The sequence below is a fragment of the Pristis pectinata genome, chromosome 9 (genome assembly GCF_009764475.1).
Source record: "Pristis pectinata isolate sPriPec2 chromosome 9, sPriPec2.1.pri, whole genome shotgun sequence".
Classification (NCBI taxonomy): Eukaryota; Metazoa; Chordata; class Chondrichthyes; order Rhinopristiformes; family Pristidae; genus Pristis; species Pristis pectinata.
In genome coordinates this window covers 26,358,070-26,385,889 of record NC_067413.1, presented here as the reverse complement: position 1 = coordinate 26,385,889, position 27,820 = coordinate 26,358,070, and the positions used below count along the sequence as shown (strand labels likewise).

General features: G+C 39.9%; 3 protein-coding genes across 6 annotated transcripts in view; 1 reads left to right on the top strand and 2 right to left on the bottom strand.

Annotated features, from left to right (window-relative positions):
* Positions 1–1,095, bottom strand: part of snap47 (synaptosome associated protein 47) — a 30,574-nt gene extending 29,479 nt beyond the window's left edge. Inside the window, exon 1 of one of the 3 annotated variants that reach the window (XM_052023793.1) lies at positions 1,023–1,095. The gene's annotated coding sequence lies outside the window, so the exon portion shown is untranslated. Of the gene's footprint in view, positions 1–276; positions 1,002–1,022 lie in introns of those variants that run through there. The other 2 variants (XM_052023794.1, XM_052023792.1) reach the window with 2 other exon arrangements.
* A 760-nt stretch (positions 1,096–1,855) lies between these two features.
* Positions 1,856–11,766, top strand: jmjd4 (jumonji domain containing 4). The gene is made up of 6 exons (XM_052023444.1): positions 1,856–2,608; positions 4,418–4,583; positions 5,798–5,923; positions 6,950–7,217; positions 7,763–7,909; positions 11,103–11,766. Exons 1-6 carry the CDS (start codon positions 2,353–2,355, stop codon positions 11,412–11,414), a joined length of 1,275 nt encoding a protein of 424 aa, XP_051879404.1. The 5' UTR covers positions 1,856–2,352; the 3' UTR covers positions 11,415–11,766.
* A 198-nt stretch (positions 11,767–11,964) lies between these two features.
* The window catches only part of LOC127574434 (ALS2 C-terminal-like protein), a 75,333-nt gene continuing 59,477 nt past the window's right edge, over positions 11,965–27,820 (bottom strand). For both annotated transcript variants that reach the window (XM_052023442.1, XM_052023443.1), the window contains 9 exons: positions 27,228–27,312; positions 26,185–26,342; positions 24,123–24,179; positions 23,207–23,383; positions 22,459–22,501; positions 19,446–19,507; positions 16,973–17,122; positions 15,795–15,891; positions 11,965–14,618 (listed from right to left, as the gene is read on the bottom strand). In XM_052023442.1, coding sequence (XP_051879402.1) covers positions 14,562–14,618; positions 15,795–15,891; positions 16,973–17,122; positions 19,446–19,507; positions 22,459–22,501; positions 23,207–23,383; positions 24,123–24,179; positions 26,185–26,342; positions 27,228–27,312 — 886 coding nt within the window. In that variant the 3' untranslated portion in view covers positions 11,965–14,561. The remainder of the gene's footprint in view (positions 14,619–15,794; positions 15,892–16,972; positions 17,123–19,445; positions 19,508–22,458; positions 22,502–23,206; positions 23,384–24,122; positions 24,180–26,184; positions 26,343–27,227; positions 27,313–27,820) is intronic.

Sequence of the window (27,820 nt, the reverse complement as noted above, 5' to 3'; positions counted from 1 at the left end):
ATACAAAACATGCCAAATCACCTTGGGCAAGAATTTGCCCCAATGCTCACCTATGTGTGTGCCTCCCTTCCCTGTGTAGTGTAGAATATTCTATATTTGAATCGTTTTTCACATTTCTACCACGTTCATTTGGAAAAGGTCCCTTTGTATCAATGAGTTATCAAACTAGGAATCCATCCTTTAAAATCCCGATTTCTTTATTGTACATTCTATCTGCATAATGGAATCTTTGCCGTTCTACAACTCAGTACTTGCCACATCACTCTGCTTGCTTACCTTCGTGTCTCCTTTCTTCTAATTTGTTGTTTCCCCCCAATTCAGTCACCTTTCTGCATTTCCTTGCACGTTTATATCCTCTACAACCTTTTCTTTCTGTATTCTTCTTAATCTCTCATTTTTTTTTGGCTTTCCAGTTCCACTCGCTGTATTCCTTATTGGCTGTTCTGTGCGGTTCCTTTCACCTTCTCTGATTCCTGTGCAATCCGACCATCAGTCTCCCTGCGATCCCCAGTCTGTGCCAGTCAACCTATTCCATTTTGTTCCCTTCAGCTTCTTCCTCACAACCTTTACGCCGGCATGCTCCCTGCACCCACTGCAGATTCATCTCTGAGTGTTTTCCTCTGCAAGATTTCTTCCAGGATATTATTATGTACTCTGCAAATGTATCTCAGGATGTGCCTTCTGCGGGTTGCATCAATACATTTCCCTCAATTGTGCAAGATTTATTCCAAAATATTCTCCCTCTTTGGCAGAATTGTTCCTAGAGATTCTCTCCCCATCTCTCCGGGGGCCGGCTGCTTCTCAGCCCCCGGCACTCCTGCCCCCTGACGGCGCTCAAAGGGGCCTTGACCGAGGCCCTCTCTGCCGGCCTGGCACTACTCGCCCGTTCCCTCTATCTCTCGCCCCGGTCTCAAACCCTTCCTCTCTCCGGGGATGGAAGCGGACAGTTTCTACCCCCTCCACCGTCTGACCCAAACCATGTACCAGTACCAGTACCAGCCCCAGTCCCCGCCCCTACTCACCTCACAGTCCGCCGCAGGCACCGCCCCATCCTCCCAGTTCCTATCCACCTCGCCCATAAGCACCGCCTCTCCCTCGCTACCCTCAACCACAACATTCATAAACCCAGCCCTCCAGTAAATCCCACCCAGGCTCCACCCTCCATGTCAGTCTCCCCTCAAGTCCCTACAGCCTGTCAATCCTTCACAGACCATCACGTCAATCTCCTTCTTCCTGGCCGCTTCCCCTTGTCAATCATCAAAAGCCCCGCCCAAATGCGCTCCCTCTACATCGTCATAGGCCCCGAGCTTCCTGTCAATCATCCTCTATATCAATTATTCATGTCCCACCCTCTCTGCAGGGCATTCCGGGCCTAAGCCGCTGTCAATCATTCCAGGCCCCGCCCTTATAGTCGATGGCTTGGGTCGCCCCCTCAGTCATTCCTTGGCTTTCCTACTCTGTCAATCATTTCAGGCCCCGCCTTTACAGTCAAAGGCTCGGTTTTTACACCCTGCCTCTCCCTAATTCCATGTGACGCCCAGCCTGTCAATCATTTCTGGGCCCGCCCCTCACTGCCGATCGCTCGCCCTGTCAATTATTCCTTGTTCCGCCCTCCCCGTCAGTCAAACGCAGGACCACAACTGTCACTCCATCCACGGCCCCGCCCTCCATGTCAGTCATTTACAGGCACCGCCCTCACCCGAATCTGTCCAATCCTCGCCCTCGCTGTCCTCCCTCCTGTCCAATCATGTTTCCCAGGCCCCGCCTTCGGACTCTTGAGCCATCGAGTGCCACATGGTAATAGGTCCGCCGGCGGTCTGTGTTGTTTGATTGGATGGTGGGCCGTCTGCTAGTGCTTAGTTCAGGGCAACTGAGGCCTAGAGATGTTCGGCTGTAGCTGCGACTTAGGATACCAAATATGGATATTAATATGCTTGTTCCCTTCAGTGGGTGTGGGCCATCAACTTCTGGATCAGAGCAAGTTGGAATAGGAGTCAACGGAGTTGCCAGCTAATAATTTAATGAATATAATGTTTCTGCTGAGTCATTTAAAGTCCGTGAGTGAAATTTCAACTTGTAGCCCAAATCTTACTCTGCGACGTGAAGTTCTGTGTCTGATCAGTCGAAGGCAAAAGTGCTGAAGTTGTTAGGGTAGAGAAAATAAGTCAATTTATACACCGAACATTATTTATTTGTAAAAGTGGAAGAGCATATTTACATCTCATGACCATTAACTGCGATATTTCTCAGGGATGAGGATCAGCATCTTCGGGAGAGGAGGAAGGAAAACTAGGATGGTTTGAAGAATTATTGATCATTTAAAAAAACGTTAAGCAAAAGAAATTGCTGAATATGAACAAGGAAATCTTGAACACAGCACTTATTTTTTTCAAATATGAAAGGCCTTCGTACGAACTATTCCACAAAGGTCGAAAGCTCGATTACCTACGCAAAACTGATCTGAGTTACTCGGAGTTTTTCCGAGATTTTCTGCTTCCTAATTACCCATGCATTCTGTCGCCCGAGTTCACAGACGATTGGAGAAGCAGGCAACAGTGGGTGAAGGGGGACGGGAGCCCTGACTTTGATTACTTGCTGAAAAAATTTGGTTAGTGCCATTTTGTTGTGACCGTGTGCTTGCTGGAGGGAGGGGGGTTTCCCATTTCAGTCACTTTTCCCATTCTGGATTCTTGCATGCTGTCCAGGCTGTTGCCGAAATCCACCTGAACAAGTTAGCCTTTCATTTGCAAAGGAATTAAAGATTAATCCCTGGAATGCCACTGCAAGCAAACCAAGGGGGAAAAAAGCATGAGGGCAACACAGATGTTTTATGTGTAATTTGAAAAACACCGAGGCGAAGTAAAAGGAAATTTGCATCCAACTTGTACTTTTCATTGGCATTGCATAAATCAGTATGTCGGTGTGGTTAACAAAAATGAACTTGCAAGCCACTCAGTTCAAGATGATTAGGGATGTGCAATAAATGTCAGCATTACCAGTGACGCTCAGATCCTAAAAAATGACTAACGACAATGGACATTAATATATATTTGTAATACAAATACTTCAGATGTAGAAATAGTGTGTTTGACTGGCAGTCAAATTATCCAAGGAGTATTGAATAGTCTTTGATTTCTAATTGGCCGAGCTGTAACAAGTTTGGACATAAAAGCAGAAAATGCAGGGACACTTGGCAGAAGAGGCAGCATACAGGAAGACAGTTTCATTTTGATGACCATTCTGATGTTTTGTTGGTGTTAACCTTTCAAGTTGATGAGCTTCTGATCTTTCCTTAGAAAGGTCATCAAAATGAAATGTAACTCTTATCAGTTCTGGCCTTGGTGCTGTCTTTGTGGAGTTTGCAACCACATGGGTTTCCCCAGGATATTTCATTTTCCTCCAACATCCCAAAGATGTGTGGTTAATTGGTTACTGTAAATTACCTCTAGGATAAGTGGGTGGTAAGGAATCAAGGCAGAATTTGACCAATGTACCTGCCTCCACCACCGCCTCAGGCAGCGCATTCCATGCCCCAACCACTCTCTGGGTAAAAAACCTTCCTCTGATATCTCCCTTGAACTTCCCACCCATTACTTTAAAGCCGTGCCCTCTTGTATTGAGCATTGGTGCCCTGGGAAAGAGGTGCTGGCTTTCCACTCTATCTATTCCTCTTAATATTTTGTACACCTTTATCATGTGTCCTCTCATCCTCCTTCTCTCCAAAGAGTAAAGCCCTAGCTCCCTTAGTCTCTCCTCATAATGCATACTCTCCAAACCAGGCAGCATCCTGGTAAATCTCCTCTGCACCCTTTCCAACGCTTCCACATCCTTCCTATAATCTTGATGAGCTGAATGGCCTATTTTTTTATTGTAAGGAAATATGAGAAAGTGCCTGGCCCACTGAATATTCCCAGCATTTTCTATTTTTTTAATTTCAGATATGCAACATCTTTTTGTTTTGCTTTTGGGATGAAAGTTTAGACGTCTTGGACAGCTAATTGCAGGATTATGGGGTGGGAAGGAGCAGGTGGTTGTGCTCATGTTCAATAAAATGCCCTGGCACAGTTATCAATCCTAGATACTATTGGGTACCTGTGGAACATTACCCAGGTAACATCCCAGGTGGGGGCTAAAAAGAAATTAAACAGCAATTACACTGAAGAAATACTTCATTAGATCTAAAACACTTTAAGGGCCTGAAAGATACTGTACAACACCAGGCCACAAATTCTGTGGCTGGTTGTTCAAAATTGGCTGCCTTGTTCCATACTGCATGGATTTAATTTCCAGTAGTAAGTCTAATGTACAAGTTGAAACTTGAAAGTGTTTTGTTTTATAATTATTAAATTGTTTATCATTTAGCATTCCTTGTCACTCTACCTGTTGCACTGCTCATGCCATTCCCCTTTCTTTGCAGGAGATTCCATTGTACCTGTGGCCAACTGTGATGTGAAGGAATATAATGCAAATCCAAAGAACAATATCCCTTTAAGGGATTATTTCAGTTACTGGAGAGAACACAGGAAGAGTGGTTATTCATCTCCACAGGGTTGCTTGTATATGAAAGATTGGCATATGCACAGGTTTGTGCAAAATGGAATCAAACTCCACATTGCTTTTTGTTTCAAAGAAAGAACTCTCTATTTTTGAACCCGACAATATTGTGCACTAAGGTAAACGGGATGAAAATCTCCCATATCGGAGGTTCAAAATGAAATGACTAGGTAATCTCAATCTGTCCTTGTGTATGAGACTTCACAGTACAAGTCTTCCTCTTATTTGCCTAAAGAGGAGATTTTGGGTAATTCATTGTAAGTGAAATGGCTTACTTCTCAGAGAAGTGAAGGGGTACTGCATAAATATAAGCTTTTGTTTGACACAAAACTAACAATCTTGCTGAAGTAATAGATTGGTTAGTCAGAAAAAATCAGAATGCTATGGTGCTATAGTAAGAAACTGAGGCAGACTAGAGCATGTTTACTTTCTGACCCAGAAATACTTGATGCTTTTGGAATAAAAAATATGGTAAGAAGTTCTCTTCTCCAGTCCTGACAGTCTGAGTTCATTTAGTTCTTTTATAGCATAATTCAAACATATCCATCACATAAAGTTAAATGGGGGGAGGTGGGGAACAGAAAGCCTGTACTTTTTTTAAAAAATTACACAGCTTAAGGACAACGCAGAGCTCTTTACAGCCAATTAAATATTTTTTCAAGTGTAGATGCTGTTAGAATGTAAGCACCATAACAGTCATTTTTTACACAACAAATGATAATGCAATGTGACTCAGTCATTTTATTCTTTTGTGGTTTTAATTGATGAATAAGTGTTGACCAAGAAATTGGGAGTACTCTCCTTTGCTTTGCTTTGCATAGAGCTGCAGGACCTTGAACGTTTCTCTAAGAAGGCAAAGGAGAAAGTACTTGTGACAATTATATCAAACCTATTGATGGCACCAAGTTGTGCGGTGCAAGGGAGATTAACATGGAGAGTTAACAGACAGGACAAAAATTCTTTGTGTTTTCTAGGAGTTAAACTTGTACTGCCTTAGTTGAAGCTTAGTCATGAAATGCATTTAAATCACACAGTGTGTATTAAACCTATAGTACTTACACTGACAGATTGATAAATGACTTGCAGTGTGAGAAAATAAACAAAGAGCTAGGAGACCCAAGAACAAAGTTCACAAGTGTATTACATATAGAGCTTCTGCAGGAGTGAGGCTCGGGTTTAGCTGATGATTGTGTTTTGTATGGTTGTAATAACCCTGAATAAATCTTGGTACTGTGGGTTCCAGGGTTTTCCCCAATCATGGAGTATATAATACACCCGACTTCTTCCAATCTGACTGGCTGAATGAATACTGGGATACTATCAAATTGGATGATTATCGTTTCGTTTACATGGGTCCCAAAGGATCATGGTAGGTATAACTTGTGTCAAGAGGTATTTTACTCCACTAACAAGGGCAACGTTAAATTGTATCAAAGGATCTTAAATAGAGTTGTATGGAGTCTTATCCTTAGAGTACAGAACAAGCTATTTGACCCAACTGCTTTGTGCCAGAATTTATGCTACATTTGAGACTCCTCCCAGTTTACTTCAAAATTTGCCAGTGTATCTTCATATTCCGTTCTCCCTTAAATGCATCTAATTCATATGCTTCAGCTGGGCATAATGTTATCAAGTGCCACAGTATTACTTTTCTTAAGAGAAGTTGTTTCTCCTGAATTCCTGTTGGATTTATAAGTGGCCATCTTATATTTATACCCATTAGTTTTAGTTTCGACCAACATTTTCTGTATGTTCAACCTTTCATCTTATAAACTTCAGTTAGGACACATCTTTGTCTTATAGCCTTTTATAATAAGTTCCAGTTAACCAGAAGCTGACTGAAAATCACAAATCAGGCAACAACCTGCAGAAAATAAATGTCCCTCTCGATTGATTAAAATCCAAATTATCCTAGAGCAATTGTGAATTACAATTGATAACAGGTAGCTATGTTCAAGTGTTACTTAGTCCGTCTTATCAGAATCAGGTTTATTATCACTGACATATGTCGTGAAATTTGTTGTTTAGTGGCAGCAGTACAGTGCAAGACATAATGTCCAATGTTGACATATATTGCCGTTCCTAGTTGCAGTAGTACATATTGAAGGATCAGAAGAGAACAATTTACTATATCTAACAGTCCCAGGTTGAACAATATTTTTCATTCCCCACATAATTGTCTTAGCTGATTAGGTTTCCTGTTTAATTGTTCAATCTGAAGCTGAAATGTGCCGCTACCATCTCCCTGGACAAGTTTATCACTTTATTAGCGTCAAGATGATGTTATTGGATGAACGGAGAAAATGGTGGAATGAAAAGAAAACAGGAAACCTTGTAAGTGCTAGCTGACTTCCTAGTGATGTGATACATATCCCTTTTCTCCTCCTTTCTGTAGGACACCATTCCATGCTGATGTATTCCGATCCTACAGCTGGTCTGCCAACATTTGCGGGAGGAAGAAATGGCTATTGTTTTCTCCTGGTCAGGAGGAACATCTGCGAGATCGCAGTGGTAATCTTGTTTATGACGCTCAGTCTTCAATCCTGCAGGACAAGAAGTTATACCCAAACTATAGCCAGTGCTGTCAACCCATTGAGGTGGTGCAAGAAGCTGGCGAGGTCATCTTTATCCCTAGTGGTTGGCACCATCAAGTACACAACCTGGTACAAAAAACAGATCTTATTTTTTTTATTCCCTTTGCCGTTGGTGCTGGTAGCACCACGTATCCCCAGTGACTGGTTGGATTGATTCCTCTTTTGCAGCATTTATTTATTATTGTGACTTATAGTAATTTTTATGTCTTGCACTGTACTGCTGCTGCAAAACAACAAATTTCATGATAAATGTCAGTGACAATAAACCTGATTCGGACTTAAACATGTAGGGAATTATTGGGGCACTTGCAACAAAACTCAACATTTACCTTACTATATTGCAATAGTTTAATAGAAATTTTATCATAGAGGCAACCCACCACAGAAGTAAAAGGAATGACTGAGTAGTAGGTTATCTGATTAAGTTGTGTATATTCTGAGCCATTTCTGAGTGTTTTTGAGCCATCATTTTTTGAGTCTGAAAGCCATAGCCTCTACTTTCCATGGGTTAATTAGTGTAGAGCTGTAGTTTCTTTTTTTTGTGGCCTTTCTGCCCTGAATGGGCACATCGTCTTTCTTTTGAAGAGGTATAATCTGTAATAAATCTTCTTCAGGAGGACACCATCTCAATCAACCACAACTGGCTGAACGGCTGCAACATAGATAGCATGTGGAGCTTCCTACAAGGGGAACTAACAGCTGTCCAGGGGGAGATTGAGGAGTGGAAGGATCATATGGAGGATTGGCACCAACACTGTCAGGTATCAGTGGAGAGGCTAATTCATCATTTAATTCCTTTGTCTAAACTTTGTCTAACATAAGTGACTGGATTTCGTAGTTAATTAAAAACACAGGATTTTTTTCAGAAATAAAGCATAGCATACTATTAAAAGTCTTATTCGTTCTCAGGATGTGGGCATGGCTGGCAGTTCCAACTGCCCTGAGGAGAATAGTAATAACAGCTTGTATTTTTTTTTACAGCACTTTTAATGTGGCAAAATGCCCTGAGGTACTTTACAGCAGTGCTATCAAACAAAATTTGATACCAAGTTACACACCAGACAACTAGGGCAGAAAATCAAAAGCTTAGTCAAAAAGATAGCTTTTAAAGGGGTCTATTAAAGGAGAAAAAAGAGGTTGACGGGACACATAAATATAGAGAGGGAATTTCATAGCTTAGAGCCTTGACAGTTGAAGGTACAACCACCAGTAATGAAGTGATTGAGACTCCAGAATTGGTGATGTGTAAGACATCCATGAGGGTTAAAGGTTCAGAACACAGTAGAGATAGGAAGAGGAAAATCCACAGATGAATTTCAAAACAAGCTTGACAATTTTAAAGCTTTGCTTAACCAGGAGCCAAACTTGGACAGCAAGCACAGAGGTGATTAGAACCTGGTGTGCTTAGGTTTTGGATTATCTCAATTCTACAGATGCAAAATAAAGTGGGGGATAACCAAGATTGCACTGGAAATGTCAAGTCTACAGGTAACAATTGAATAGATAAGCCTTTTAAATGTGAAGTGGAGCAGTGTTAATGGAGGTGGAAAATGACATTTGTACTGGTGGCACAGATATGTCACCTATTCTTGGGATCTGGTATGACACCAAAATTGATAATGATCTGAGTCACTTTTCAACAGTTTACTGTGGGAGGGAATTGGTATCTAGGAAAAGGAGTTTTCAACACCAGAGTTTGAAACTTTGGTCCTCTGAATAGTTGGATGAATTCTGTATTCATTCTACTTGTCTAGAAATTTGGAAACAATAGAACCATAGAACAATACAGCACAATACAGGCCCTTCGGCCCACCATGTTATGCCGCCCTTCAAACCACACCTAAGACTATCTAACCCCTTCCTCCCACATATCTGTCTATCTTAAATTCCTCCATATGCTTATCTAATAATCTCTTGAACTTGACCAACGTATCAGCCTCCACCACCACCCCAGGCAGCGCATTCCATGCACCAACCACTCTCTTAGTGAAAAACCTCCCTCTGACATCTCCCTTGAACTTTCCACCCATTACTTTAAAGCCATGTCCTCTCGTTTTGAGCATTGGTGCCCTGGGAAAGAAGTGCTGGCTGTCCACTCTATCTATTCCTCTTAATATCTTGTATACATCTATCATGTCTCCCCTCATCCTCCTCCTCTCCAATGATTAAAGCCCTAGCTCCTTTAGTCTCTCCTCATCATCCATACTCTCTAATCCAGGTAGCATCCTGGTAAATCTCCTCTGCACCCTTTCCAACGCCTCCACATCCTTCCTATAATGAGGTGACCAGAACTGGACACAGTACTCTAAGTGTGGCCTAACCAGAGTTTTGTAAAGCTGCATCATTACTTCGCGGCTCTTAAACTCAATCCCACGATTTATGAAAGCTAACATCCCATAAGCTTTCTTAACTACCCTATCTACCTGTGAGGCGACTTTCAGTGATCTGCGGATGTGAACCCCCAGATCCCTCTGCTCCTCTACACTGCCCAGAATCCTGCCATTTACCTTGTACTCCACCTTGGAGTTTGTCCTTCCAAAGTGTACCACCTCACACTTCTCTGGATTGAACTCCATCTGCCACTTGTCAGCCCAGCTCTGCATCCTATCAATATCCCTCTGTAAGCTTCGACAGCCCTCCACATTATCCACAACACCACCGATCTTTGTGTCATCTGCAAACTTGCTAACCCACCCTTCCACCCCCTCATCTAAGTCATTAATACATGTCACAAAAAGTAGAGGTCCCAGAACCGATCCCTGTGGGACACCACTAGTCACAGCCCTCCAATCCGAATGCACTCCCTCCACCACAACCCTCTTGCTTTCTATAGGCAAGCCAATTCTGAATCCACACAGCCAAGCATCCCTGGATCCCTTGGCCTCTGACCTTCTGAAGAAGCCTACCATGCAGAACCTTATCAAACGCCTTACTAAAATCTGCGTAGACCACATCCACTGCAATACCCTCATCAATCTTCCTGGTCACCTCCTCAAAGAACCCTATCAGGCTTGTGAGGCAAGATCTTCCCTTCATAAATCCATGCTGGCTGTCCCTAATCAGTCCATGATTCTCTAAATGCTCATAGATCCTATCTCTCAGAATCCTTTCTAACAGCTTACCCACCACAGACGTAAGGCTCACTGGTCTGTAATTCCCTGGACTATCCCTACTACCTTTTTTGAATAAGGGGACAACATTCTCCACCCTCCAATCCTCCAGTACCATCCCCGTGGCCAACAAGGACTCAAAGATCCTAACCAATGGTTCAGCAATCTCCTCCCTCGCCTCACGAAGCAGCCTGGGGAATATTCCGTCAGGCCCCGGAGACTTAGCTGTCCTAATATTTTCTAACAACTCCAACACATCCTCTCTCTTAATATCTACATACTCTAGAACATTACCCTTACCAACACTGTCCTCGGCGTCATCAAGGCCCCTCTCCTTGGTGAATACTGAAGAGAAGTATTCATTGAGAACTTCACCCATTTCACCTCACCTCACCCATGAATAGAAGAATTGAAAGAGATGATGGCAATGTTTTCCCGATGATATTGCTGAACTGCAGTGTATACATTAGAATTAGGAATGAGAGCCAATTAGCATATAGCAAATTCTCACTTTGGACCAAAAGGGATTATCATACAATAATACAGCGTGCTCTTCTGAGGATGGATTAAAATCTGATGGTTGAGGCAAATGCAATTTTCATGCTGACTCCTGCTGCATCTGGCTTGAGGGTAGTGGAAAGTAAATGGTCACCAGTCCATTCTGTACCCGGCCAGGGTATGTTTAGTGGGATACAATAGTGGAATTTTTACTATTTGGCCAGAGCTAACATGCTAGTGATGAGTCAATTAAAATTATTAAGATATTTAATTTCTCTGGCATCAAACTTCAATTGTAAAACAATGATTATAATCAGTGACTGTTCTTTGTTCATATTTGTCATAGGTCCTCTTGAAATCATGCACTGGAATCAACTACTGTGAATTCTACACCTTTCTGAAAATAATTTCTAAAAATAGGATGGCTGTACTAGATGCTTCTTCAGAAGACACTCCTCCTCTCAAGGATGTATTTCCTATAGAACTGTCTGCACTCGGGTCATGCCACTTAGTGTTCGATTTACACCGAAGTGAAGATGTTCTAACCTCATTGCTTGCCAATGAGGACTTTAGTAGATTAGATACAGACTTGCTTGATCCTCGACCTGAGGACATGTTGCACGAAATTAGAGAAATATTGGATGCTACCTCATTGTAATATTCTGCTTTCACATGATTATTTCTTGTAAGCCAAGTTGCATACAAACTTGCATCTTATGAAGTAAAAGGAAATCATACAGGCTTAATGCTAAGAAGATGGGAGTGAGAAAAAAAATGGTCAGCATTGCACTTAATGTTTCCCCAGTTGCAAGCCAGTATGTGGATATGATAGTAGGTAATTTTGGCACTCTCCTAGTAATCCAGAAAATATAATTTCAAATCCCATTGACAGTTCAAAAAGTTGAATTGTCTGGGGAAAACAAATCTGGAAGTGAAAAGCTGGTGCTATTAAAACAGTGGCCATGAAACTGCAAGAGAAACCAAACTGGTTTACTTCCTTCAGCAGAAATCTGTAATCTGGCTATCTTGTGACTCTTCAAGGCTCCTTAAAATGGTCTGCTAAAACACTTAGTTGCAAAAAATATCTAAATAATTGTTGGAGCTATTTTGAGAATGCAGCCACTTAAATGAAAAATGGGCCCTATAATATGTTGAATGTACCATTCCTGAGATTAAGAACCCAATTCCTCAGAGGCTGCTGCACTATGATACAGTCACTGGCTTGTCTTCCTTATCCATGCTAGAAGATCTGTTGCAGACCAGCTATGTGTTGGGTTGCAACATAGTGCAGCAGCCTCTGAGGAGTTGGGTTCTTAATCTCAGGAATGGTACATTCAACATATGATAGCGCACAAAAATTTCATTTAAGTAAAAGTGATATGTGTTGAAAAATAACTAAAGTTATATTTCAAAACAATTGTTGGATAGGGAAATATTTTATTCTTATATTTTCACTACTGATTTGGAATGGGGGTATTTTTGGCTTTTCTGAAACCTCGCTGTGAAAGCTGTGCTGAGGTAGCCGAGACTGGAACCAGATCAGAGTTGTGGTCCAAGTGCAATTAAGAGAGTGCATCCTTTTCCCAGAGGTCAGTGAAAATGAAATAACTTCTATTAAAAAAAATGCACAGGGCTGGTCAGTATGTGGAAAAAGGTTAGGAAGTATTTTCAATCTAGACCTATTCCTTGGGTTGTAGTTGATAACTCATAACAACACATACAAAACCAAGTTACTGCTGAAATAAGAAATTTAGACAAACACATCAGTAACAGGATTTTCAGAAACACTACACACCTGTTTACTAATTGTTTAAACAGTATAAAATTAAGGTGAACAAACAAAACAGAGTCATGGTTTAATCAGTAAGTGCACCAGGTAGAGTAAACTTGGCACAGACGATCTCAACTTAGACCATGGGAGGTTCAGTCACCCCTGCAGGTAGTTGAAAATTAAACTTGAAATCTCTAGAGTTAAGTGATCTTAGCTGAAACAGATGTTGAATTAAGTCTTATAAGTCATTCAGATATCAGGAAGAGTTGAGGAAGGGTAGACAGAATCAGCCAGGATTTCTGCTTCTGCTAACTTTGTCAGTGAAAAATATGGAATTCAGTTGCAGATAAGAGTGAGCTTGACCCAGATTCCATCCAGCATCGACGTGTAGAGCTATTAAGATGCACCAAGCTGCATTTTCTTCAATTTATTTTATTGCTTTACAGGCATAGAACTTTCCACCACCTTCCAAGTCATGTACTGTTTAAATGCAGAAGACAAACCAATGTGCAAAAATTGATTTCAGGATTACATAATTGGTAATATGAATAAATGTTAAAATATTTGTTTACAAAAGCAAAATATACAAACTTATTCTGACATTCATTAATTCCCTTATCTAATTATACACAAACATTCCTCACAGATGTGACTGAGTCACTGCTAATGGCCCATAAAATTAAATAGCTTTTGGATTCTTTGAAGTGAAATTGTAGGAATGGGAAATGTAAATCAACAGGCCTTTCAGTTTTAGCCCACTGAAGAAATTTATCATATTATCCCACAAGTATTTACAAATTTAATGTCATAATAGTTGCAAGGGGGAAAACAGTTTATACAAAGTTCTGAGTATATTCTTTTAACCACCAGTACTACAATGATATATATACACCTTTCATTTTCAAAAACTAGATGGTGGTCCCAGACCAACATCACATGGGAAAAGTATAAGAAAAAATATTCAATCCGTACCTTGTTTTGTGCCCTTTATGTCAGCCAAGAGTCCAACTGCACCTTGAATATTGGGTTGCAACTTCCCCCAAGATAAATCTGACTGAAAGTTAAAGCATTTTCTTTCAGCCTATGCTTTAACCAGTTAAGATGAGCAACCAATATTTTCAATACACTCCTTATGTGCTTTAAAATGGACCTTGGTGAGTCCTTTTAACAATTTTTCTCCAGATTATTTAAGCTTCTTTAGTGCATGCCTGTTTAAATAAAAGAGTCACACCAATTCTCTTTCCAGGACGCCCAAACTAAATTTCTTACCTCCTTTTTATCCTATATTGTACAGCTTTTCAAAGTCCAATATTAGTTATTTGATTTATCTCATCTAATTTTAAGTTAGTCTGCCCAATATCATTAACTTTGAACAATTATTAAGGATTCCCATGAATAAAGAGGAACTCTGGATAGGTAGCCTAGATAGTTGTAAGTCTGAAAAAATTGGAAAATGACAGTCACTTACTATTTGTCCAGGCCATTCATTACAACTCCAGGAATATAAATTGCTGCACTGCTTTATTTATTAGGTCAGATTGGAAACTGAGGCTGAAAATTCTTTGCAGGAATAGAAGCTACTTGGCAGATTGATTGATTCTGTGACATAGCTGAAATAACACTCCTGTTCCTTGAGAGTAACTTTGGAGTGTGTGCTTGAATTCTGAAGATGCATGGAGTCGCATTCCTCCAAAGATAAAATAAATGACTTTAATGGTAAAATCATTTGCTGTCTTGTTTTTATGTTATGGTGGCATTTGAGGAGAGAGTCCTACCCTAACCTTTAATTACAGTTGCTGAAAGTGTTTTAAGGTGAAGCCTTAATAGCCTGCTATTAAGTTGAATCCATTTTGAAGTGAAGTTTGAGGGATCTTCCAGGATTGGATGAAATTCTGCCTGATACTATTTAAATGTCAAATGATGTGCTGGAAGAGGACCTGGTCTACTGCAGCTCCACTCTTCAACAATATTCCATGTTCTCCAGGATCAACATTCCTGTAGTGCTTTGCCTTCGTTCTTTCTCGTAATTGGCCATCATTTAGGCAGATTACTGAATCGGATTTCCTCTTTCTGAATATGTTGGTAGCAAGACTGTAACAAAACAAAATATAACTAGAAGGTTGCCTATGCCATCCTGGAATGTTAACTACCATTTTAAATAAAATTGCTTTAATACAGTGTCTTGATTAGTCATTAAGCTGAAACATTAACTTTGTTTCTGTCTCCACATATTCTGCTTGATCTATGTATTTCCAGCATTTCGTTTTCATTAAGGGATAGAAATTCATCCTCAGTCACATCCAATAAATTCAAGATGATATGGTAATGTATGACATTGCAGTTTGCCTATGAAATTTAGTTCCATTACCTTCAAAGGAATTGGATTTCAGAAAAAGAGTTAAACTTGCACACACGTTTTTCAACGTACAACTAACTCTACCGTGCTGTCTAGCACATGTAACCAAGGATGAATTTCTACCCCTGAGGATCTGGTAAATGCTATTTAAGGAAGATAGATGTGGCCTAGAATGTTTTCACCTCTCAACAAAAAAATAACTGGTCATTCATTTCATTGATGCTTATGAAACTATATGTAAAATGACTTACACATTTGCCTTTATAAAAGTTAGTGCATTTCAAACTGATGGGATCATCATATTGTTTGAAAGACAAGGCATAAAAGTGAAAATTCCCACATTTTAAATTGCCGCTTCACTTTCTGAACGAAATAATATTTTCATTGGGAAGGGTGGAATTTATTCCCCCGGTTATTAATGGCATGCCATGATGGGTCATTTTTGAGTGAAGCTAACTTCATTGCTGAAGTCATATGTTAGCCAGCAGCATAAAGATGGCAGGTTTATCTTTCCTAAAAGGCAATGAAGATTTATTTGTATTTTAACCACAATCCTGACAGCTTCATTGTCAATACAGTTTCTTAATAAAGAATTCAAATTTATAAACTGCCTTAAACTGAAACAGAAAGTGTTGGAAATACTCAGCCGTTGATAACTTTTCACTGACCTGAAGTGTTAACTCTCTCCCTCAGAGGCTGCCTGACCTGCTAATTATTTCCAGCATTTTATTTCAACATTTGCAGTATCTTGTATTTGCTAACTTTCTTGACGTGATTAGATGCTTAAAATATTCACTCAGAATAGGTTATCCCTTTGATGCATTCTTCACAAGAAAGCTGACCAACTCCACATAGCTTTGAGCCCTGAAAAGACAGGTGTTACGTAAGCTGTGCCTTCTATAGCAACTCACATCTAGAGCAGTAAGCAGGAAGTCATTCATCCCACCCACAGTGGAAGGATCCATCATGTCTCGAATTAAGTGGAGTTCTGCACCCAGATGCTGGATTCTGCAGTGAGGAGAAAAAGTCAAATCTGAGTCACTTCTTTATGATCACGATGGCAATGGATTAAAGTATCTCATTTGAACACCACATACCCAGCTTGCTAAAACAATTACTGATTGGACGAATCATGGATTAGACATTGATAAATCATTGCAAAATTGTTACACTGGTGCAGCAAGCAGTGCTGCTGTCTCACCACTCTAGTGACCCAGTTCAAACCTGACCTCCAGGGCTGTATTTGTGGAGTTTGTGTGTTTTCCCTGAACAGAGTGTGTTTTCCCCAGTTGTTCCAGTATCCTCACACATCCCAAAGATATATTATTAGTAGGTTAATTGGCTATTATAAATTAGCCCTTATGTAGGTGGACAGCGGGAGAATTAAGGTGTTCTACAGTGATACAGCACGGAAACAGGCACTTTGTCCCACTGAGTCAATACTGACAACCAAACACTAATTTACACTAATCCTATGCTATGCATGGGAAAGAAAACGGATTACAAGGAATTAAGTGAAATGGGATTGAAGGGAATGCTCTGGGAGCTGACATAGACTTAATGGGCCAAATGGCCTTCCTGTATGTTGTCAGCAAATATGGAACAGAGAGTATGCAACAAAGATCCTCCTACATGGACTGATCAAACATTTCCAGTATAAGGGAAGAGACAACCACAAAGGAGAATAAATAGCAAAGCAAAAGTTATTCTAGATCATTATTTTGAATGAAACTGTGAAAATAAAAGTTTCAAATTAATAAAAGGAAAATTTCAAAATCATAGCATCAGCAGTGATCAACAGATGGAATGGGCTTCAGTGTAAAGTAATGGCAAAAGTTAAGAAATCATTTTACAAGCAGTTGGATACTAAGAACAATATATCTGAGCAGAAGCAACAAAATTACCCATCTTGCAACCAACTTGTTAGTGATCATGTACTTGATTCTATTTTCTCAAAGGATAACATCTAAATTTATAAAGAAAATTTATGGTCTGTTGTCAACGGTTTTTCAAAGCTCCGATTCCTTTCTAAAATACATCCCATCCTACATGTTCAGCCCATCATACTAACATGCAACTTGCCACTTACTTTGCTCTGGACACCACATAAACCAGCAGCGGCAGCAAGTCGTCCATGGGAAGATTGTACTCTCTGTTCAGCACTCGGGTTACTGTTCTCTCAATCTCTCGATAGGTTTTCATGATAGTGTCCAACTTCTCCTGAGGGTCTGCTGTAGTACTGCAGAGACAGTTTTAGATTTGCCAAATCACATGCCTGAGATTATTGGCACAACTACAAATTCAAAGGTCCATAAGGCTGCTCTTCTGCTTTTATACTTTTTATGATGTTATAAAGTTCTATAGAGGTTCAGGTAGCATCCGTGGAGAAAAGCAGGCGGTCAACGTATCAGGTCAGGACCCTTTTTCAGGACTGAAGATAGGAAAAGGCGAAGCCCAGTGTATAGGGGGGAGAAACAGAACAGTGACAAGTGGACAAAAGAGGGGAGGTGGGGCGGGCACAAGGTGGTGATAGGTAGATGTAGGTAAGAGATAGTGATAGCAGGTGCGGGGGAGGAGGGGAGAGCAGATCCACCAGGGGATGGGTCAAAGGTATGGAGGCAGGCAGCATGGGGGTGGAGGGGAGGAGAGGAAAGGAGAGAGAAGAAGAAAAAAAATGGTGAGGAGGAAAAAGAGAGATAGGCTAGGAATGGAAAGAAAAGAAGAGGCAAAGTTGGGGGGGGGGGGGGTTGGTTTACTTAAAGTGGGAGAATTCGATGTTCACGCCGTTAGGCTGTAAGATCCCCTCCTCCCCTGCACCTGCCTATCACTATTTCTTACCTGCATCTACCACCACCTTGTGCCCACACCGTCTCCCCTCTTTTGTCCACCTAGTAGTAGGCAAGCACGGTAGTGTAGCAGTTAGCGTAACGCTTTACAGCGCCAGTGACCCAGGTTCAAATCCGGCCACTGTCTGTAAGGAGTTTGTACGTTCTCCCCGTGTCTGCGTGGGTTTCCTCCGGGTGCTCCGGTTTCCTCCCACATTCCAAAGGCATACGGGTTAGAATTTGTAGGCATGCTATGTTGGCGCTAGTGTGGCGACACTTGTGGGCTGCCCCCAGAACACTATGCAAAAAGATGTATTTCACTGTGTGTTTTGATGTACATGTGACTAATAAAGAGATCTTATCTTTTCTTATCACTGCTCTGTTTCCCCCCCTATATATTGGGCTTCCCCTTTTCCCATCTTCAGTCCTGAAGAAGGGTCCTGACCCGAAACGTTGACTGCCTGTTTTTCTCCATGGATGCTGCCTGGCCTGCTGAGTTCCTCCAGCATCATCGTGTTTAGCATCACAGGTATGTAGGTTCTGACAACACATAGAACATAAATTATACATAAATTATACAAGACAGTAAAGAAAAACACTGTGCAAAACAAGACATTAGTGCAAAAAGAAACACAATCAGAGACAGAATCTGCAGTGCCTGTCTTTACCCCTCAGTGTCCACTCCAGGGGGAAAACAAATCCAGCCAATCCAATTTGTCCCCATAACTAAAGTCCTCCAATCCAGGTAACATCCTGCTGACTCTCCTCTGCACTCTCTACAGTGCAAGGAAATCCTTCCTACAGTGTGGTGACCAGAACTGCACACAATAATCCCAGTGCAGTCTAACCAGTGTTTTGTAAAATTGCAATATAACATCCTGATTTTTATATACTATGCCCCAACTAACGAAGACAAGTATGCCATATACCTTCTTCACCACCTTATCTTCCTGCGTTGTGTCTTTCAAGGAACTGTGGACCTGAACCCCAAGGTGCATCTGCTCATCAACATTCCTTAGTGCCCTATCATTGACTACCCCATTTGCCTTTCCAAAATGCATCAACTCGCACTTGTCATAACTAAATTCCATCTGCCTATGCTCCACCCACTTTCCAACCGACCTATATCTTGCTGTAGCTTTAGACAACCTTCCTCACTATCCACACCACCAACTTTCATGTCGTCCACAAATTTATTAATCATACCTCCTACATTCATATGCACATCATAAATTCTTGGGCAACTGCTGATAAAGGGGTAGTGACTCCAGGAATTTAATATGGTGAGAATTAAAGGAGATGGAAATTCTCTGGGGTTGCACCTTTGATATTGAAGGAAACAATAAATCAAAATTGGTGAACTGGGTAGATTCAAAGGATTATTATGCTGTAAATCTTTTGATAATAAGGATATGAAATGCTGTTTCTCTGATGCTCCACATCATATCAATACTGTTGTTTAACCAACTTGTACATTTAATAAAGCCAATTAGTGCTCATCTCAAAAGTGCACAATCTACCTTGTCATGGCCTTGCACCTTATTGTCTGCCTTCACTGCACTTTCTCTGCAACTGTAACACTATATTCTGCATTCTGTTATTGCTTTTCACTTGTACTATCTTGACAGACTGATGTGGTGAAATGATCTGTATGGATGGCATGCAAAACAAAGCTTTTCACTGTACTTCGATACATGTGGCAATAATAACCCAATCACCAATTATCTCAGTGCTCACCTTATCTTTTGGAAACACAGGATGGCAGAAGTGAAGCACACATCTTTTACAATGGAAACTCTCTGCACCAAAAAACAAGATTTTCAAACTTTAGCATTATACAAATATGCAGTGATGCTCCACTACCATATTTTTTTCTCCAATTCCACCCCAGCAGCTGTCAATACAAAATCATCTACCAGGTGGTTGAATGAAGGATTAGGAAGACTTCCCAAACTGTTCAGTTACTGCACACAACCACAGGCTGTCCAACTCTATTCCAAAGGTGACCTCCAAAGCTTTACTCTCTTACAGAATAAAATTGTAACCATAACTGTCACATCATTGTTGAACATAGAGCCATAGAGTTGTAGGGCACTGAAATCGTCCCTTCAGCCCATTATGTCCATGCTGATCTTTTTGCCCATCTATATTAATCCCATTTGCCTGCATGAGGTCTGTATCCTTCTATGCCTTGCCTATTTAAGTGTCTGTCTAAATACCTCTTAAATATTTTTGCCAAAATGTGATGTGAAAAAAGTGGCAGAGTGATGCAGCAGTTAGAGCTGCTGCCTCTAAATTCCAGTGACCCAGATTCAATCCTGACCTCAGATTCTGTCTGTGTGGATCTTACATGTACTCTGTAATTGCACAAGTTTTCTCTGGGTGCTCCAATTTTCTCTCACATCACAAAGATATGCTGGGAGGTTAAATAGCTACTGCAAATTGTCCTTAGTCTAGGTGGGTGGCAGGAGACTGGGGAGTGTTGATGGACATGATAGAATGCATGATAAGTGCAAACAAAGAATTTCATTGCACCCTTGTGTATATGGCAACAAAGTAATCTGAATCTAGGAGAATGGGACTGATGGGATGGCTCTGAGAACTGGCATAGACTCAAATGGACATAGTTGTTTACTTAGACATTTTAAACCTTTAAGGCAAAGCCTAAGTCTTATGGTTAAATCAGGATCTTAGGCTGGTTGAATATCAATACAGCAGAATGCACACATCTGCTTTGTCAAACTGTGCATTAAGGGTGAATAAATGATGGGTCTTTGGCTACTTAATCTTCATTAGTAATTTAGATGAAGAGTCTAAGTGTAATGTAACCAGGTTTGCTGACAATACAAATCTAGGCTAGTAAGATGCTACAAGTGTCAAATGGATATGCAGACAGATTCGTTCAGAGTGAGCAACTGACAGATGGAGTATGATGTGGGCAAGTGTGAGGTTATTCATTTTGTCAAGAAAAATAAATTTATTAATGTTAAAAAAGACTAATAAATCTTGATTTACCGAAGGAACTGAGCATGCTGGTACATGAGACACAAAGTCAGATACACCAAGCAATTTGGAAGAAATGAAAGAATGGGTTTTATTGCCAGGGGTTAAGAGCACAAGTGTAAGAAAGTCCTGCTGCTATTTATACAGGGCTTTGGTAAAAACACCCTGCAAGCGTAGTTTTGGTCTCTGTTCCTGAAGTAGGGTTAGCTTTGAGGCAATGCCAGATAGATTCATTAGATTAATTTCAGGAAAGTGGAGCTTTGTCTCATAAAGAAAAATTGAGTTAATAGGTCTAGATTGACTGGAGCTTAGAATAGAGGTGATTTAATTGTATCTTACAAGATCTTGAGAGGATTTGCGGGTGCTGGGTGGGTATTTTTTTCTGAATTATCTAGAACTAGGGAGCATAGTTTCAGATATAGTAGCATGATACATTAATTGGTTGTTACTGAGCTAGCATTCAGAGTCCTGGAACAATGATCCAGAGACATGAGTTTGAATCATATCACGGTAGCTGGGAAATTTAAAGTAAAATACTCTACCCGGGACCACAAGAAACTGCAGGACACAGCTCAGCACATCATGGTAACCAGCCTCCCCTCCAGGGACTCTGTCTATACTTCTCGCTGCATCGGTAAAGTAGCCAGCATAATCAAAGACACCACCCACCTAGGACATTCTCTCTTCTCCCCTCTCCCATCAGGCAGAAGATACAAAAGCCTGAAAGCACATACCACTAGGGTCAAGGTCAGCTTCTATCCCGTTGTTATAAGACTATTGAACAGTTCCTTTATACGATGAGTTGGACCCTCGACCTCACAGTCTACCTTGCTGTAACCTTGCACCTTATTGTCTACCTGCACTGCACTTCCTCTGTAGCTGTGACACTTTACTCTAGATCCTGTTTTTTTTACCCTGTACCACCTCAATGCACTGCGTAATGTATTGATCTATAAGAACGGTATGAAAGACAAGTTTTTTCACTGTACCTCGGTACAAGTGACAATAATGAACCAATTCCAAAATAATTCAATGAATCTGGAATAAAAAGCTAGCATCAGTAATGGTGACCACAAAACTACTGTATTCTCAAAAAAACCCACTTGGTTCAAACATTTCCTTATGGGAAGATTATTTTCCATCTTTACCTAATCTGGCCCACATGTAATATCATATCCAGCAATTAAAAAAGCTACAGATGTAAGAAATCTGAAATAAAAACTGAAAATAATGGAAAAATGCAGCAGGCCAGGTGGCATCTGTGGAAAGTGAAATAGTTAACGTTTCAGGTCAAAGGCCCTTCATCAGAACTTAGAAAGCAAAACATTTTTTTCTCATTTCTGATGAAGGGTTTAAACTTGAAAAGTTAGCTCTGTTTCTCTTCACACAGATGCAGCCTGACCTGCTGCGCATTTCCAGTAATTTCTATTTTTATTTTAGATTTCTTGCATCTGCGTTTTTGTTTATTTTCGCAACCTCTGAGTGTTGCCCATATCTTGCGATCAATCAATACTCAATATAAAACAATGGTCAGCAATGGTCCTCAGTGACATTTCCATTTCCCACATGAATCATCCTCGTGACCTCTTTGAACATGGTTAGTTGAGGATATGTGAGCTGCAGATTTGCAGTCAACAGTACAAGATTGTGATCCCCAAACTTGCTTTGGTTGGAACATTTGCATCCAATCCTCTCTCAAACCCAGGTCTCAGGTCTCAGAAATAAAAGGAAAATATTGCAATCTAACCTGGTTGCTTGTCAGATGCAGATCTTGAAGAGGCCACAAGTTCCTGTAAAACAAATGAGAGCACATTCATTAAGGTACACCAGATGTTTTTACACACTATTATTCATTATTGAATTGTGAGTATTGCTAGCAAGGTCAACAATTATTTGTTGATTATGTTAATAGATTCGTATTTACTAGAGTTCAGAAGAATGAGAGGTTTTCTAGTTGAATGCTGGAAAATTTTGAAAGGGTTAGGCAAATTGGATACAAGGAGGATATTTCTCCTGTCTGAATGATACGATTTAAATACAATCTAAGATAAGATCTTTATTAGTCACATGTACATCGAAACACACAGTGAAATGCATCTTTGCATAGAGTGTTCTGGAGGCAGCCCGCAAGTGTCCGGCGCCAACACAGCATGCCCAGAACTTCCTAACCTGTATGCCTTTGGAATGTGGGAGGAAACTGGAGCACCCGGAAGGAGGTGGGGTGGTGAGGTGAGAGGGTTTAGGGAAAGAAGGGATGTTTTCCTAGTTAATATCCCTCAAACACCACTTCTGGTCATTTATCCTATGCTTGTTTGTGGGGTGCTTGCTTGCACAAAATGATTGATTGGCTCTCATGACCAAACAATGTTCTTGGCTAGGAAGCACTTTGGGATGTTCTGAACTCATGAAAGGTGGTCTTTCTAAATACAAGTTCTTCCCATCAATAACTTCATTCAGCATCTCAGGTCAAGATCCACAAAGTCATCTACACTTACTTTTGTACCTCTAGGAACTCCAGGAGCTTAGTGTCAGAGAGACACTCCAGATGTAATATTCCCTTCCAATATCTTGAATCCTCAGCCTCGTGATACAGCATATAGAGCATGAAGAGATCAGGATAGAACCGTGGCAAGATTAGGGGAAGAATCACCGTGTAAGCATTTAAGTCTTCACTACAGACACAAAAAATAGACAAGTGTAAAGGGAAATGTCTTCTTTATTCAGACAGAACATCCATTAAACTGTCAATGAAAGGAATTACAGTAACCTTCCAAGGTACAAAACATTAGCATTAAATATAACAATCACTTCAAGAATTACTACTTATTTAGACATTCATAATTAATATCAGGCTCATATGAAGTTAATGCTGTATTTGAAATATTAATTTTCAGATAGTTTCTTCCAGGAATAGAGTCATATAATTTTGCCAGGTTTGCAAATGAAATGGAATTTACATTACGGGATTCCAATACCAATAATGAGAGAACATCTATCATCATCTATCATCAAAGATCCCCACCAGCCGGGCCATGCCATCTTCTTGCAGCTACCATCAGGCAGCAGGTACAGAAACCTGAAGTCCCACACCACCAGGTTCAAGAACAGCTACTTCCTTTCAACCATTTGGTTATTGAACCAACCTGCTCAATCCTAATCACTACCTCAGTACAGCAACACTATGACCACTTTGCACTACAATGGACCTTTTTTTGTTCTATTTTGTTCTTTCTTGTATAATTTTTGTATAGTACGTATAATTTATGATTTTCTTGTGAATGCTGTGTCTCCGATGCTATGTGCCTGCGATCCTGCTGCAAGTAAGTTTTTCATTGCACCTGTGTGTACATATACTTGTGCATATGACAATAAACTTGACTTTGACTTTGATAACATTAAAGTCTGGTTTACCTGATGGTACCTTCAGTGGAATAATATTCTTTCTCCAGTGACTTGGGCAAGAAATACCTGAAAAAAAAATTAATTGAAAGGCACACTAAGTCCCCCTTTGACTCAGTAGAAGTCAGGATTATCAGTCTGTCATTGAGTATCAGTTAAAAGCGCAGACATGGGCCATTCAGCCTATTGGTTTGCATCAGCATTTGTGCTCCCTTCTTCTCCTACCATACTTCCTTCTCCTACCATACTTCCTTCTCCTACCATACTTCACCTAAACTTATGAAGCACATCCTTTCTTCTTCATACATTCATCTATTTTCTCCCTAAATCCATTGGTGCTATTGGCCTCAACTACTCCTTTCAGTAGCTATGCCACATTTAGACAACTCTATGGCTGAAAACAAAATTCTCCTGTAATGCCAAAGTAGCAAAAAATCTGGAAATGTTCGTGATGAACTAAAATGTACCATTCTATATTATTGTTAATCTCAGGCATCACCTGTGTGGAGAGACACAGAGATGATGTGACATTTCATTAAAGATGATGCAAAGTTCTAATGATAGACCATTGGTCTAATACATTACCTCTGTTTCTTTATTCATCTGACCTCCTGAGTATTTCCAGCATTTATGTTCTATTTCAATTTTTTAACATCCGCAGTATTCCCAAATAACCTATTTAATTTTATTAGTCATTTTCTTGTATTTATGACCTCTTGTGCAGCCCTCACATAGAAATAATTTTTCCACTCCAGGTGATCTTAAAAGTGATGGTCACATATCTTTTCTCAAAGAAGATGCACAGTCTTCAGCCTTTCATAACAAGCATCTTCTCAGTCTGATATCCATGTGAATAATTTTTGCAGCTTCAGCAGTGCTTCTGTATCTTTTTTTTTCCCATAGAGACCAGACTGAGCACATTAATCTAAATATGGTTTCACCGAGTTTCTAAACACACTGATCTAATAATTTGTCCTGAATTGTTGCATGAACTCATCCTTCATACTATTATTGTAAATTTGTTTCTCTTAGGCTGTAGGATTACTGTAAAATCCTTGTTATATCCACCTCTAATTATCTGATTTATGCTCTACTTGACACTACAACTAATGACTGGAGGCTTCAACCATTCCCATCAATGTGTTCTTCCCTTTGACATTACTTAGTTTTAGTCAAACTGATTGTATGCCTTGATTTTCTGAGCTAAGAATCTTTGTGATGTTGATAACCCATTCTTAATACCTCTCAATATGTTCTTCCTCCTCCCCCACCTTTTCTCTTTTCTAAAAGTCAAGTACCCTGAAATATTTACTTCTTTGAGTAAATATTTCAAGCATTCTTCAACCATTTCCAAGCAATAGCTAATAGATCAAATCTGCTTGTTTCAAATATTCTATTTTGTTGCACAACCCCACCAATACTAACAGTAGAACCAATGAGAAAACTCTTCATAATTATTTTGACTAAAGTCAAAACAGACCAGAGATTAAACCCAGAACATGACTAATCAGTAATTTAATTTTTCTGGGCCTGAACAATGATACCTTCTTTCCACCCACAGTAGTTAGCTTAGATTTTGAGGCTTTGCGTATCTGTGATTTAAGCATTCTGTAGTCTCAAACTTGGCAATGTTTCCAAGTGAGGAAATATTAGCCATTTAATTCCTGCTGCACAAAACTGCAAACTTCTTTCTGATTTATTTATTTTCCACTCATTCCATATGGCAGAGCCTTTTCATGCATGTTCTCTCCTTCCCAAGATCTCCTCTAGTGCTAACAAAATTGCTGAGAGCATTTATCTAATGCAGTACAAGTTGACTTCCAAGCATACCACACTTGGATATTTCTGTTATAAAGCAATCAATATTTTTCCCTAATTCAAATAAATTATATATCTATATATATAATTCTATCTACACAATTTGCTTCTGAATTATTCTGAAAGGTTTAATACAAACTTGGCCAGTTGAAAGATTTGTCATCAAGAGAATTTTTACAGAGTATATGTCAGTGCAGTTACTGAAAAAAACTTGACTACATTAATCCAGAGATGGTGTAGGAAATTTAATACTGACCTGGCCAGTTCAAAAAGCTTATTGGCATGGGACACCAATTCCTGCTGTGCCATTGAGAGTAACCGTTTATACATACAAATACCAGAAAATGTGTCCTGGAAAACCAGAATTAGTGTCTGGAGTAGTTTTCCTAGAGGATGATGGGTAGACTCAAAAGCCTAGAACAAAAATTAGAAGCACTTTAAGTCTTTTCTTAAATTCTATTTTCCTTATCTTTGTTTTGTCCTTTGAAGGCAGTTTATGAACATGACAGGAACAATGGTTAGGCATCAATAATAAAGCATACAGTAACCCAGCCTTATTTTTCATCAGACTCTGGAATACAAGAGCAAAGTTTCAGTAAACCTTTATAAGTAACAGAGTTGGCCTCATCTTCAGTTATATGTCCCTCTTTGAGCACAGTACTTTAGATGGCTGCAGGAAAGATTCACTAGAATTATATATACCGAGCTTCATTCACACCAAGACTATCAAATCTGAGTTCTTTCTCCCTAATAATACAGGCTAAATTGTCCTTTAATGTCTATTTAAAATTACAAAACATTTTTCTAGATTAAGTAAAGGGAAAATAATTGGCTCAATGAAAGAAATGTCCTGGCCACAAGGGGCCAAATGACTTCCTGCTGGTTATATTGTTCCTTGTGATCTTATGCCCTGGCTGAGGCTGCAGGTTCCTGATAACATCAATTAGTATTTCCCAATCCAGATATGTAACCATATACTCCAGGAATAAAGAGGCTGATAATGTTGAAGGCGTCATCTTTTGAAGGACACAATAAATAACGTTACTTCAGCTCCTTCAGTAGAACACTATTTTAATAGCAGCAAGGAAGTTGTTCCATTTAGTGACCAATAATTGAACCAACATCACGAAATCAATTTAAATTATCATAAATATGTAGTTTATGGGGTTGCCATTTGCAAATGAGTTGATGCATTTTATCCATTATACTTCAAGGAAGTACTTAATTGTGAAAAATGCTACATAAATGAAAGTTTGTTCTTTGATGACATGATTTGCCAGTTATGTCTCCATGCCTTACCTTCTTCAAGTACTGCTTCAGCTGTTTTCCCTCAGCCAAGTTACCCTGATTTTGTGTGATCTTCTCAGAAGTGGCATCATTTGGGCTGGAAAATGGGAAAATAATTGATTTAAAGAATTGTCTTTTGGGAAACAAGGATGGTAGGGAGAACCAATGTGCTGTGTTCAGGTCAAGGTCTGCTCAGCTGTGTCATAATCCAATTCAGATTGATAGGATTAAAGTTTCTTGCCATAAATTCATCCCCAGTCAGTAAAATAAATAGGTTATGTAGCGGTAATGGCATGTACTAATCCATTTCTGAAATTTGGTTCCATTGATTTCAATTTCCAAAACTGGGCAGAATACACAGCCACTGTAGCACCTGTAACACTGTCAACAGAGGTGAATTTCTAAATTACATTGTTGTATGCAAGCTTTATATTTTATGAAGTGCTGTTTTCAATAGCACGCAACTTCATGTAAATCTGGGAACCCAAGGAGCAAGTTAATGTGTGGTCTTCTTGTGTTCATGGATTTCCTGAAGGTCCATGCACACAGAGTGTGGCAAAAAGATTCCATTCCCTTTAAAATTTCAAAACTTGAAAATTAATAGC